The sequence below is a fragment of the Festucalex cinctus genome, chromosome 13 (genome assembly GCF_051991245.1).
Source record: "Festucalex cinctus isolate MCC-2025b chromosome 13, RoL_Fcin_1.0, whole genome shotgun sequence".
Classification (NCBI taxonomy): domain Eukaryota; kingdom Metazoa; phylum Chordata; class Actinopteri; order Syngnathiformes; family Syngnathidae; genus Festucalex; species Festucalex cinctus.
This window is the reverse complement of record NC_135423.1, coordinates 19,021,984-19,036,896: the sequence shown is the minus strand read 5'-3', so window position 1 is coordinate 19,036,896 and position 14,913 is coordinate 19,021,984. Positions and strand designations below refer to the sequence as shown.

At 35.3% G+C, this 14,913-nt stretch overlaps 2 protein-coding genes across 2 annotated transcripts; one reads left to right on the top strand and one right to left on the bottom strand.

Moving 5' to 3' along the window:
- Positions 1-1,018: 1,018 nt before the first annotated feature.
- Positions 1,019-9,071, bottom strand: gdpd1 (glycerophosphodiester phosphodiesterase domain containing 1). The gene is made up of 10 exons (XM_077541605.1): positions 8,562-9,071; positions 8,240-8,282; positions 8,030-8,165; positions 5,496-5,541; positions 5,184-5,305; positions 4,978-5,067; positions 4,767-4,900; positions 2,613-2,672; positions 2,421-2,472; positions 1,019-2,245 (listed from the first exon to the last, which is right to left on the bottom strand). Exons 1-10 carry the CDS (start codon positions 8,695-8,697, stop codon positions 2,111-2,113), a joined length of 954 nt encoding a protein of 317 aa, XP_077397731.1. The 5' UTR covers positions 8,698-9,071; the 3' UTR covers positions 1,019-2,110.
- On the top strand, positions 8,426-14,126 carry LOC144033474 (transmembrane protein 120A-like). The gene is made up of 13 exons (XM_077541604.1): positions 8,426-9,137; positions 9,494-10,198; positions 10,346-10,464; positions 10,585-10,692; positions 11,321-11,380; positions 11,456-11,551; positions 11,633-11,722; positions 11,809-11,874; positions 11,986-12,047; positions 12,129-12,221; positions 12,354-12,418; positions 12,643-12,711; positions 13,060-14,126. The coding sequence occupies exons 2-13, from the start codon at positions 10,130-10,132 to the stop codon at positions 13,171-13,173; spliced, it is 1,011 nt and encodes a 336-aa protein (XP_077397730.1). The 5' UTR covers positions 8,426-9,137; positions 9,494-10,129; the 3' UTR covers positions 13,174-14,126.
- Positions 14,127-14,913: the final 787 nt, after the last annotated feature.

The following is a 14,913-nucleotide window of genomic DNA, read 5'->3' as shown; positions in this document are numbered from 1 at the left end:
TTCGCTGTAAACAATAACAAAACATAACAAAACAAAACATAACAAAACGAAACGAAATAAAAACCTTTATACTGTGTTGTATATTGATAATAGGCTACTATTTTATTTTCGATATAAATTTTAAGAACATTATTGCAGTAACGTACACATGCGTGAATAATAATAATAATAATAATAATAATAATAATAATAATAATAATAATAATAATAATAATAATAATAATAATAATACATGCGATATGTGGTTACAGCAAGATAAAGTCAGATTTGGACGTATTGTAAGTTGCCAAGAGTGAAATAACAAATAAGCGGTTCAGAAAATGGATTGCTGGATGGACAAAGTATTTGTACAACTATCATAGCTTCTCTAGCTTTTAAAAACGATAGTTTCATTTGAATGTAGAATCAAGGGCGTCTATAACGCCGAATCGCATCTAAAATGGCACACCGTGTTCATGTAATGTAAGCATTCGAACGTCAAAACTTGTATTTAAAACGTCAGCGACAGAGTGTCATTCTTTCATTTTGACTATTAGATCTTTGGCAAGGGATGGATTGAAGAATGATTGGCATGCCGAAAGGCCAATCATATAAGTGAAACAGCATAGCAACACTGCGCTTATTGGTTTAGAAAGACAGCTCATTAAGTACAAGTTCACTGACTGTAGGTTCACGTTTTACCGAATCATCTAGAAAAACGAAGTATAATTCTGAAATAAAAATGTATAAAGAATCGTCTTCTTTAGGTGTTAAACACTAAGTTCTACGAAGAAAGCCAAAAAGTGTTTTCACTGGCCATGACGCATTGTTCGCCATCAGTGCTTTTAACAAGGCCCTAGAACTGTACTCAACTTGGGTACTGCTTAGTGTAGCTCACTGTCTCCCCCTAGTGGCGAAAAACGTTAACAGTTTCTGGAGCGGCGACACTGGCGATTCAAGATTTAAATTGAAAATACCAAACTTTCTGCAGCTACAGTAGTACAATTATTTACACAGAAAAAATTGCTTCTTTCAGAAATAGATCATTACACTTTATTATTTACACAAAATAGGTGAGATACCACAAACCTCGTCACTTGTGCAAAGATAAAGTGAACATGGAGGTCAGGTCACCAAAACACAGCAGGAAATAATCAAACGTGCATTCACAAACAACATACAGTACTGGAATACAAATAATGTCAACAATTTCAGCTGCTTATCTGCAATACAATTACATCATAAGACTGGGGGGAGTACTCAAATACCAATAAATATGAACACTTAAATTCATTGACAACACTTAACAGCAAATGCCCCCCCCCCCCAAAAAAAAAAAAAAGAAAACTCATTCAACACTACATTCAATAATGACACAAGATGCTTGGCCACCCATCTGTATTGGATAATATTCGTGGTTTGATAAATTTCAAATTGATTACCGATTTGATTTGATTTTCCGCTTAAGTGTAGCAAAGTCAACCATGTCCCTTTGTTATCGTTAAAATTACAAAATGTTTTGATTTATTTCAGTTCTTTTTAAGACAACAAAAAACAATTTATTAAAAGAAACATGTAAATACTCTCTCATGCAAATGGTTCTTGGATTGAAAAATGTTCTGCATTCAGGAAAACATTGCAGTACTTTCCTTAAGTGATATGAAATTTAATTTCCCAGTTTTTACTCACTCACTGTCTGACAGTAGCTTAATGCCCACGCTGACCAACTTCATTGAAATCAAAACTTGTCTATCCTGCCGTTCCTGAAGACATTTATTTTTTCCTGCAGCTGTTAAGACAGCGCAGCTAACAGTGTCCACACCAAGGCAGATTTTAAAGCTGGCCCAAAAACAAAGCATCTGCCATGAAATAAAACATGAGGTAAATCGCCAACGGCAGCTCTATCTGCCGGTGATTGCGTTCATATAACATTTAAGGAGTAGTGCAGGAGTACTGCAAACTTCACAAATACATTCAAGTAAAATGATCAAGCTTCGGTTGTAATGATTTTAGATTTAACAAAGAACCTCAATTGATTTTTTTTGGTTCAACGTTATTGGTAGTTGAAAAATGTGGAGTGCTCAAACAAATTTCTCTTGGTTATGGAGGAGTGGAGGTGGCTGTAGGCAAGTCACTGAGGCTTTGAAAGGCCATTCTGATCCAAGAAGCCTTTAAGCCTGGTGGGAAAATCTGTCATAACTCCTGTAGCTCCCAAGTCAAATGCCCTCTGGAAGTCTTCTTCATCGTTCAGCACCCAAATGTACACCTGAAACCAGAAGCAACAGTAGTATTACACTACAGTATTTCTGAATGTCAACCGTGTCATTGCATGTACGAAAAATAGGATGTCATTAAATGGGTAAATGATGAAGTGATATCAGGTTAATCCAGGACAAAAGTGGAACTGAAGTGAAGGATGAAAAGACTTGCATAATCCTCACCTGTATTCCCCGAGCAGTGAGGTGCCGAAAGAGCGCTTTCCTCATCAACAAGCTGCAAAGGAAACATTGGCATAGTGATAATAGCAAGAAAACTAGCATTACTTCAAAAATAGAGTACTAGCAAGTGTAGCTAATTCCAAGAATCAGCCACAAAGGTCAGGACTCGACCCTTAAAGGTGGTGTGTCACTTACCTGTCTGCAAGCCAGGCGAGTAGGCGCTGACTCTTGGTTAGTCTGTCTGGATCATAAAGTCTGTAAAGAGGTACATTATAGTTAAAAAAAACAACAAAGAAAACAAAACATAATTCCCAAAAAAGTGTCATACACATAGGAATGCAAAAATCTTACTTCTCAATAGTTACCTCAAATAACGATAATTCATACTTGTGTAGAAGTGGAACTTTGCTCAATAGTCTTTTTTTTATTTTATTTTTTATTTTTTTAAACATGAACCAATGGGCCAGGTCATTTGTAAATGTGACCAAAAATAAATAAATAAATAAATAAATTCACATGTGCATATAAAATTGTTCATCTTAATAAGTCATAGTCATTTCTTAGTTGTTATTTGTAATGAATGGAATTTCAATTACGAAAATAAATAAATAAATAAATACATAAATAAATAAATAAACATTAATAAATGTTTGTTATGGTTACTAATATATTTTTTTAATTCGATAAATTCCCCCAAAATGCTTTGTGACATGTTTTTCCTGGAACTTCTTTCGAACACAGACTGCTGCTCGTGACCCGGGCACGAGGAGTAAAGTGGATGTTTTTTGTGAGTTCTTCACAGTCCGACTGAATTCTTCAATACTGCATGTGTGCCTAATAAAACCCACGAATCATTTAAGAGTAAAAATAAGCTGCTCTTTGACCGAATGTGATCAATGAGAATTTGTTGACTGATGCTATCTGCTTCGGATGTGTTTTTACTTCGAGTGCATCTGGAAAGTATTCACAGGGCTTCACTATTTCCACATTTTGTTATGTTTGGCTCATTCCAAAATAGTTTGAATTCATTTCAAAATTCTACACACAACATTCCATAATAACAACTCAAACAAAGTTGCAAAAACACAGCAACTCACATGAACATAATTGTATTGACAACAGTGTTAATTTTGACAAGAAATTTTAATTTGGATTATTTTGTTTAATTTAGTAATCTGATTTTATTTTAGTTTTAATCCAGTTTTAGTCGACAAAAAAAGAGAGCAATTTTAGTCGATTGACAATTTAGCCCATATTTTCTTTCAGTATACATTTAAACTTTTACACAGAAAATTATAGCACGCCTATTTAACACGTAAGACATTAATGGATCATAAAGTCCTGCTTATTTAATACAACAGTGTCTTCATTAATTGATTCAATGAAATATGTTGAACTGACAATAATGTAAGTTAGTTTTCGTCTAAATAAAAAAAAAAAAAAGTGAATACGGTAATTGGTTGATCTTACAGCTGCACTGTTTTTTTTTTCTCCCACCCGCGTTTCATTCCATCCGATTGGATTGTGTGAATTTTCATCACTGTGTTGTTTTCATTTTCATTTTAGTCATTGACAATTTTAGTTATTGTTATCATTGCAATGAATGGCTTCTGCAGGACTGTCTCAGAAAATTAGAGTATTTTGATAAAGTCCATTATTTTCTGGAATGCAATTAAATAAGAAAAAATGTCATACATTCTGGATTCATTACAAATCAACCGAAATATTGCAAGCCTTTTATTGTTTTAATATGGCTGATTATGGCATTTTTTTTTTATTTGATCTGAGGAAATATTCTAATATTTTGAGATAGGATATTTGAGTTTTCTTAAACTGTAAGCCATAATCACCAATATTAAAAATAATAAAAGGCTTCCAATATTTCAGTTGATTTGTAATGAATCCAGAAAGTATGGCATTTTTGCTTATTTAATTGCATGACAGAAAATAATGGACTTCATCACAATATTTTAATTTTCTGAGAAAGTCCTGTATTTTAGTTTTTTTAGTTAAATTTTTGTCTGAAAAAAACTTTAGTGACGAAAACAAAAAGAACAAATTTTTCGTCAACGAAATTGTCACTGATTGACAGGTTTTGCAATGAAGCTCAAATCTGAGCTTGTTTTTTTTTTTTTTTTTTAAAGATGTTTCTACAGCTTAACTCAAGCCCACCTGTGGTAAATTCATTTGATTGGAGATGATTTGGAAATCCACACACATGTCTATGAGTGAAACACAGATGAAAAAAGGAATGTGGTGTTTGTAGAATTTTAAATTTTAAATATTGATGGACTGGATGTGTTTTACATCCAAACAAACGTTACATCTACTTTTGCCATACATACTTACTTGTTAACAATATTGGGCATTGGGATCTCTAAGAACTGTTCCTTTAAGGGAACAAAGGGGAGAAGGCCAGTATAGAAGAGGCCCAACAACTGCAACACTCTGGGAAAGCTAAACAAGACAGGAATGCGAGGGTTCTGCAAAAGATGAATCCAAGATGGTCAGGGATTTCCGTGGACTACGACTACAATAACAAATTTGGATGAATGGTTACCTCTTTGTAGCACTTCCTTACTATCTGGTTGCTTGCGTTGCCCCATACTGTAAGATGCTCTCGGTCATATTTTACGACCAGCTCGGACACCTGACATACAAATACATCATCATCCAAACATAAACTGAATGCAGAACGAACGGTGTATATGACATAAAGCTGTCAGAGAGGAACTTAAAGAGCATCTTAGATACACGTGCACGCACCTTCTTGATGAGCATGTCGTTGTTGACCTTGATGTCAATGTTAACAGGCGTGTTGGGAAACGCTTCAAATACATCCTTGAGCAGAGGAATGCGTTTGTCCTGTCCCCCCTCGCAAATACACTCTGTACACACAAGGACGAGTTGATAACAGGGTCAATTTCAGACGACGTGACGGTCGAGGACACTCCCGCCATATCAAAATGATTGGAATTACGTAACTGAATCTGCGTGGGGTGTTTATCAGTTTACAGCGTGGGCAGTCTGAGTAATTGCTCTCACTGACTAGTGAGCGTGATGGGAGGAGATACTCACCCCTTTGAAAGGTTACAGCCAGCTTGCAGAGATATGGTGGCAACTCCTGCACACAGCAAACAATAAAAGGAGTAGAGACATGAAATATGGAAAATGTTTTTCTTATGTTCTATACAGTCCCAGTAGCCTAAACACAGTATTTAGATTAATATTACAATTGTGGAATATGAGTTACGTGACAAAATCAACCCGTTTTTATCCATCTCGGCGGTGGCCATTTTGCCATTTGCTGTTGACTGAAAATGACATCACAGTTGTGTCAGGGCTCAGGTAACAACTAATCATGGCTCACCTGTTTTCTAAAGATGAGCCGTGATTGGTCATTATCTGAGCCCTGAGCGGTCATAGGTCATAGGGCAAGGTACCACAATTTCTAACTTAAACTACAACTCTGAGGCTTAAGAACCATGTGATTTCTTCCAGCCAATCAGCAAAGAAGATAATGAATATGTGCCGCCATCTCTGTCTGAACATGTCACTTTGCTTTTTCTAAGGCTATGGTTTCAATTTGCTAACAAGGATCAGTGAGTACAAATACCAGATATCGGTATCAGGCCGATACCCAGCCTTATTTCAAGGTATCGGTGGTCACGAAGGCGGTCGATACCTCTTGTTGCCATTTTAGGATCAGGAACTAAAGGCATACATGTCTGACAGATGTCAATTAAGACAGACAAGACAATCACATATTATGATTGTTTTTTTTAATGGACACTGTATTATTCGTTTCATTTTATTTATTTAAATTTATTGTACTGTTTGTACTATATAAAATATGTATTTCATAAACAGAACAAAACAATAACAGAAAATTGCCATTAATTTCATGAAATTTCAAGGAAAAATTCAAAATTAGGATATGTAGGTCTTTCTTTAATATTATCTGCCATTTTTTCATATATTGAAAGTACTAGTAGTATCAATACTTGGTATCGGTCTGAAAAAAAAAGTGGTATTGAAATTCTAGTTAGTTCTAATCTAGCTAACGTGATTAAAATTGTCAAAACAGTCGATGTTTTAGCTAAAAAAAGAATAATGATTGATAAGTTGCTCCTTATATAGTAATTGATAATAATAATAATAATAATAATAATAATAATAATAATAATAATAATAATAATAATAATAAATACAATATAAGAAAGAACCATGTCTTGCAAAAATAACACTTTATATACAGTATAAACACTATTTGTTTGTTTGTTTGTTTTTGTTGAATGGCAATGAATCATAGGTAATAATGGTACTACCAGTACTGCTAATAATAACAATGATAAAATATAGAGTAGTGTTTCCATTAGTTCAGTTACCTTATTTGACGACTGTTAGAGTATAAGAGTATAATATCGTAATATACACACAGAGATGGCACAGAATGGTACCAGTGAAGGCAAAGACAAAAGCGTGATGATTACCGTTGAACATGTTAAACTTTTATTTTTACTTATATGGAAACTAAGGATTTTAAAATACTACTTCATATATGCATGTACAGTTGATTGTTGACAGTTGCTTTATGAAGGCAATGGTTTGAACCTGGAACAAATTAAATTTTCATTATTTCCCACAGTGGAGAAATGATTAAAAATGAAACAAATTGGCTTTGGCTATTTTACTGAAATTTTAATGAGTATCCTAAAAATAATAATAATAATAATAATAATAATAATAATAAATAATATATATATATATATATATATATATATATATATATATATATATATATATATATATATATATATATATATATATATATATATATATATATATATATATATATATATATATATATATATGTGTCTGTTTATTTTAGTTGTTTTTTTTTTTGTCTTTTTAGTCTTGTGTAATTTGAGCCCAAAATGGACACTGGTCCTAGAGTGTGATAACGAAGTCAATTGTGAATATATCCATCAACTCAAAGTGTTCAGTAGCATCAGACCTATCCATACAAGTTTTTTTTTTTTTATGTCCTCTACGGACAATAAAAGCAGTATTGTGCTTTGAACAAAACTAACTATGCTCTATATTTCAAAAATTATGATTTAGAATGGGAGTTAACGTGACCAAAATGGGCATTTTATAAAGAAACATGATATAAATGTCCGTCTCTCGTTTGCAATAATTTCGAAAATACCGCATGGTGACTAGGGGTGTTAAAAAAAATCGATTCGGCAATATATCGCGATATTACATCACGCAATTCTCGAATCGATTCAATAGGCAGCCGAATCGATTTTTAAATAGCAATTTTTGATGGAAAAATATTCACTAAAACGACTTAGGGTTCACACCTTAAGCATGGACGAATGTTATGCTAATGGAATATTAAGCCTTAATATTTTATTTTAATGCTGTTCAAACATGAAACAGATTACAACCTGTATAAGACTAAAGTTTTACATCCTGATTGTGCAAATTTGTATTGTTCAATAAGAGTGTGTATACATTGAAGATGGTGTGAATTAATGGATGCTGTTTTGTTTTAAACAACAAAACAAAATACAAAAGTGGTATTTTCCAAAGCAGCTACTTACCTCATATGCCATGTCTGAAATGTAGGCGTTAATACCAGTTGCTCGCTGCAGATGTGGGTCATGTGACACCACAATCTGCTCGTCCTTCGTCAGGTGGCAGTCGAGCTCCAACATGTCCGTGCCAAGAGCCACAGCGCTATGAGCACCAACACACACACATTGTTCAGCTGCGGACTTTCACCTGACGGTGTGGTTCGAAGTTTAACTTACTGTTTGAAAGCCGCCATTGTATTCTCCAGGTTCTCTGCTGCTCCTGCAATGCAGATAAGAGTATAGCAATATTAGGTACAGCTGCATATTATAATAAGATCCACAGATTCCACACAAAATGCAAACTTTATCAATACATTGATAAATGGGGGGGGGGGGGGGGGGGGATTGGTGGGGGTACGTCAATCACCTTATGAATTATCTGTCTTGAACTGTATGGACAATTCTTAGAATGTTAACGCTCTGTGGAAAGAGTTTCGGAGTGTCTTCCATACGAATTAAATCATACACATTGCTGGAGGGATTACCACAGCTCACTTACCTCCACGATGGGAAATGTGCTTACTGTGGAACCTCTCTTTCTTCTTGCGGTGCAGAAGAGTTGGACATTTGAGCAGCAGCGCGGAGGTGAGGAGGTAACCCGTCACCGTGGACAGGACGTAAACCGCACCATACATTTTCCCCACAAATTGCGGGATACGCACAGATGCGACCTGAGTTACGAATACCCTCGTGCCATACGTTCAATAGTATTTAAGTAAGTACATATTTTTACGTCGTTGTATAATGCAACATTAGCCGGATAGCGTCCTTCGGTCCGAGTCAAGATTGTCCATTTCTTAAGAATCACGGAGCGTCCCTTCTTTAGCTTGTACGTTTTGGTGCCAGTTCTACTTTGATGAATGTCTTTTTTTGGTCAGTCCGCTGCTGCTTCTTCTTGTCCGATCAGCTGTGCGTGACAGACAGCACACAGGTTTCTGACTTTCTGTTTTGGGTTTGTGTCACGACTGGAGTAGGTTCTCTTCTTCGCGGGCTACGTCAGAAACACATTGGTGCGCTGAAAGCCACCATAAAGACGCACTATCACCCCCTACTGGATTGATTGAGCTATGTTGACGTGAGTCACAAGTAAAAAGTAATGTAGACCTATTGTTTTTTTTGTGTTTGTTTGTTTGTTTGTTTGTTTGTTTGTTTGTTTGTTTGTTTGTTTGTTTGTTTGTTTGTTTGTTTGTTTGTTTGTTTGTTTGTTTGTTTGTTTTGGTGTTGTGCAGTGATGTGTTTGCGTCAAATATAACTTTAAGAATTGTAGCCAAAGATTTCATCCCTCCCCCCCATCAAACCATATCACACTTTCCTTTATGTGTTTGGGTGAGTTTACGTGCTTTTTATGTATTTATTTATTTATTTGTAAATTCTATATAAATACATTGGAAATTATTGTGTCCCCTTCTCTTTTCTGGTATCACCAGATAGGCTAATCATCTGAAACAGTTCTACTTCAGTTATCCAGGACCTGTTTGTCATGGGTGACCCCCCCCCAGGAGCATAAAAGCCCCAGGCAACTTAGCTCCTAGGCTCATTGGGAGTCGGACACACATCCCCCTTCACCCCAATAAGGTGACTGCTCACAGAGGGGCAACGGGGCAAGTAGTTTTAATTTCTTCTTATTGCTTTTTGGACCCATGGTACACAGCGTTTGTTGTATGGGATATTCGTACTGTTGATTTTTCATTTCTTTCTTTCTTTTTTTTTTTTTTTTGCATGTTTAAAATAAAAAGCTCAAATATAATCAATCAAAACAATAACAATCGATGAACCTTATTTATGTGATTTTTTTCAGGATTAACCACTAGTTATAGCTGTTTGACAATGGCACACAGAGCTAAAGAGAGAACTTCCTTCGAACAATGTCCAAGTCAGAATTTTCATCATGTGTACCAGTCAAAGTTCACCGGGTGCAATAAACTATCCGTGATAATGACAAACACACCCTGAGGAATAATACTTCGGCACACATCATGTGCAAGTCATTTAATGTGGACAAATAATTACATTTAGATTTAAATTAAATATTGTGTAAATGTAAAGGAACAACAAACGACTCACAAAATGTCGCAAAGCTTAACAGATGTTCTGGAGCAGTGGGAATGTCTGGAAGAAGAGTATCAGCATGCTCAGGTAAGTAACCATATAAGTAAACACCACTCCTGTGTTTAATAACATATCAGATAAAGTTCTACAGATTATATTTACAATTCCCCAAAGGGAAAATCAACACTGCTAACATTATTTCCTATGGTTACTGATGTTCCGTTTGTCATTCAGGAGACACATAAGTTATACCTACAAAAACTGGATGAAATTTCCAAACTCCAAAAGAGCTGCTTGTCCTCCATTTACCGTCAACAAACACGACTCAAGGAGATGTCCTCTCTAGTGAAAAAGTAGCTGTCAATTCACACACCCTTCACTTTCAGACAAGCGCATGAACATGCACACACCAACACACTCAAACGCAGATATGTCAGTGATAACCCCGGCTGTGTTTTTATATCATCAACCAGGTGCAGGAAAGAACTGTCAGAAGATGCCCTTGATGAAATACAAGGGAAAATAAAGATGCAAACCAATGCTTTCTGCGAAATGGAGGCTTTCCTCCCAAGGGAAAATGGGTAACAAATTCAAACTAGACTAAGTGCAAATTCTGGAGAAATTGCGTGGGAATGCTGAAAGCTGAATGCCAATAGCTGAACGCTAAGCTGAATGCTTATGAAGTAAATTGAAAGATAAATTATGTGAACATTACAAAGTTTTAATTGAATTTGAAAGATAAATGAATATAAAGAACTGATCAGTATCACAGAGCTGGTAATGCTGATCAGTTGTTTGTATGGACATTGGCGTGGAAAGTGGGACTTAGAAAACGTTCAATGTCAGTCCCACTGGAAATGAATGGGGAAAAGTTTATATTTAGCGTCAAATTGCGCAAGTAATGTGGAATCAGACGATATATATCCCGGAAGGCGTGAATTTTTGAAGCAAGTTGAAATTTGAACGGTGTAAATCGGAAATATTATGTGGCAGTTATTTTACGGCAAAAAAGTGAGGAGAATAAAAATCTGAATAACATGTGGGATGTTTTCAGCATTCCCACAATAAGTTAACTTTGCTAAAAAATATATATTCAGTATAGCGATGGATAGCTGCTCAGCATAAATAATTTAAATCCTATTTTTGGATTATCTTATTCGGATCAAAAATAAATTATGGAAAGCGGGTCAATATGATTTTGTATTTCAGGCTATACCTCACGCTGGTTCTTGGAAATGTGAATGTCACTCTGTTCAGCAAACACTTAAAGTAAGAAATCTGACTAACTTCGTTTAGTCCTCATGGGCATGTGCAGTTATGGATATTTTGAATCCTCATTATCAGATTTGCCTACAAAGACGAATATGAGAAGTTCAAGCTGTACCTCACAGTCGTCTTGCTGCTGTTTTCCTTTATGTGCTATTCCTTTGTGAGCTACAGGTAAGCATTCCTAGAAAAAAAAAAGCTCTCCTTCCCATATGTCAATGAAACATTAGTGTTTGATGTCTGGACATGCTTCAGATTTCTTGATGCGATCCTCAACTTCCTGCTGGTGTGGTATTACTGCACATTAACAATCAGGGAAAGTATCCTCATCACCAATGGCTCCAGGTCAGCCCTATATATAATTATGAGGAAATGTTACTTTTTAAAATAGATTTTGGAAGTTAATTCACCATGTGTCACCTACATTACAGAATTAAAGGCTGGTGGGTTTTCCATCATTACATCTCAGCTTTTTTGTCCGGTGTAATGCTGACATGGTGGGTAAATAGGAAGCCTTGAACAACCAACGTGAAACACAGACTTTGTTTTAATGCAAAAGTTTTCTGGCATTGCATGGTTGAAATGTCCTCCTCCCTTCTGCACTAAAGGCCAGATGGAAATTTGTACAAGATTTTCAGGAACCAGTTCCTGGCTTACTCCCTCTATCAAAGTAAGGTCGAGTCTTTGAAAAAGTATGTTAAACCAGATCTTTCTTGCACTGTCATCTAATCATCTCCTCATGAATATGCAGGTTTTGTTCAGTGTCTGCAGTGTTATTATCAGAGTGGATGTCTATACAGGCTCAGAGCACTGGGGGAAAGACACAACATGGATCTGACCGTGGGTAAGGTTCACACACGGTCACCGAGTAAAGATATTGTCTTCATCAGGTCGTGTGCAGGCCATGTGCAAATAGTTAGAATTCAGAACATTCATGTAATTGCTTCTAAAGTCTATGGTTGATTTCTGTTCTTAGAAGGATTTCAGTCCTGGATGTGGAAAGGACTGACGTTTCTATTGCCCTTCCTCTTTTTCGGTCATGTGAGTATACTGTCAATGGAACGTCTGCAAATAAGTCCCGCATGAGTTCGCATTAACAATTACGCTTTGTCATGGTTTTCGACATGATACATGCAATCACATTCACGTGATTCATGTTAGCGTTTTGCATGTTTATTTTGTGTAACATTTGCTGTGTTCCTGTTTGCTGTATTTGTCTTTGCACATAAAAACAGACACTTTAAGACACTCGTGTTTTGTTGTAGTTCTGGCAGCTCTTCAATAGTCTCTCTCTCTTCAGAATGGCTCAGCTCCCAGACTGCAAAGAATGGCAGGTCAGCGCTCACATAGTCCAGTTTTCATGCCATCGTATTGCTTTCATTAAACATTTAGACTCATCAATTCAAAACAGTAGATTTAGTTAAGCATTTTGAGTTGAGATGTTATTTTGATTTCCAAGTTTACTTTTCAATATAAAAATCTCATCCAAATTGCACAATTTTTGAGCAAACAAAATCAATATTTTTGATCCGACAGTTTCATATTGGAATTGTTTATACTTTCTGTTTTAGGTAATGATGAGTTAAAGTTACAAATATCTACATGTCTCTGCATTATGTATGTTTCCGAAAGTGAAAATCAATCAGAGCAGTAATCCACCTTAATTCTGTTATTAATGCCAGGTCTTGGTGTGCAGTCTCTGCTTCTTTATTCTGTTCATGGGAAACTTCTTCACAACACTTGCTGTGGTCCATCAGAAGATGAAGCGGAGGAATCAGAAAACAAAGATCCTGTGATTCAAACAGTTCTGTACTAGTAGTTAATCCTAAGTAAGGTGTTGAGGCACACTAGTGAGCCGTTGAAAATTATCCACTTTCACATAACCTGTTTAAAAGCAGTTGTTTATTAACAGAACTGTATAGTGACAATCAGAACGTTTAAATGCTCCTCAATTAGAAGGCATAAGGTACAATAAACCTGTTCACATTCATACATCAAAATAAATCATGGCTTTCTGTGATGATCAGCATTTTGTTTAATTCAACAGGCCAAGAGTTCATACTAAGTACATTTGTGAGTACAATCCCATCATTATTTCTCGATTTATCCTTTTCTTTTTTTTTTTCTTTTTTTTTTTGTGGAATTCTTGTTTTGTGGTTTGCCATTAGAGTTTGTGCAATGAAAGATTGGTGCCTTGGCTCTATAAATGTTGGGAATCACTGGATTAGTTGCATTGCACTTTGTTTTTTTAGATCAATATTTGAGATTTGATTTCTTTATGAATTGGTCTTTCATCTAATGTTGTAAATTATTTAATAAACCTCATGTTTTCGCATTCCTTAAGGTTAATATATTAGTCAGCTACATGTATGTGTGTACTTTCATTTGTTTTGTTGTGTGAGGTAAACAAATAATAATGAAGACAGGCTACACCTTGAATTGTTGATTGTATTTTATCCAGTGTCGGAAATAACAAAGTACAAATACTTGGTTACTGTACTTAAACAGATTTTTCAGGTATCTGTACTTGATTATTTATTTTCTCATAACTTTTTACTTACTTACTTACTTACTTTATTAATTTTAAAACAGATTGGACTTTGTACTCCTTAATTGGTCAAAATGGGCTTGTTATCAATTTTTTTCACCTTCCGCAGATGGCAACAGAGCATGATGTAAAAACCAGGGTGCATTAACAAGTGGTCACAGATTCTGAAACGCAAGATAAGACAACTGTTTGACATCTGCTATTCGCAATTGATTCATATATGCTGTGTCTAAAAAACAAACAAACAAAAAAAACCCCAGCAACATCTGGTGTTCAAAAATTAAAAATGTAATCTGAAAAAACACAATGTAATGTGTACTTTTTCATTTATTGTCATTAGCTACAGTAATTTAACTTTTTTTTTGTTTTTTGTTAAACACATATAACATGTTGTTTTGATAGCATAAAAATCCAGCCAATGGTAGCATGATTCACCCCTTCTTGTAAGTATGACCATTTATTAAAAAAATCCATATCTAAATACTATGAATAATAAATAATTTAAATAAATATGAAATAAAATAAAAGGTTGAAACTATTTTGTGTGCAGATTTTTTTTTTACCCTCGATATGCCAAGTTACCAAAATGGGTAATGGTCAGTAATACTGTAATTAATTTTTTTAATTGTTGTAAATGTCAGTACTTTTCAATAAAGTTGAGTTGAGTTGAATGGATGTTATCGTGAATGACGCTGCACTTTTCCCATTTGTTATGGTGAGGCTTCTTTCTTCACTAGACTGATACTGGTGTTCAGATTTGGGGTCGGGGTGAGAGGGGAATCATCACATACTAGGCCATTCCTCAGAAATCTTGGGAATATAAACATACATAAATTAGCAGGACAATTTTGAGGAGTCACTCTTAGCTTGTCAGGGATACACTGTGTATTCTGCTGACTACATTACATAACCATGACCCCTGCTCTCGAATACCTCAGCAGTTATTTATCGTGGTAGGTTACAATAGTATAATGACATTAGGTAATGC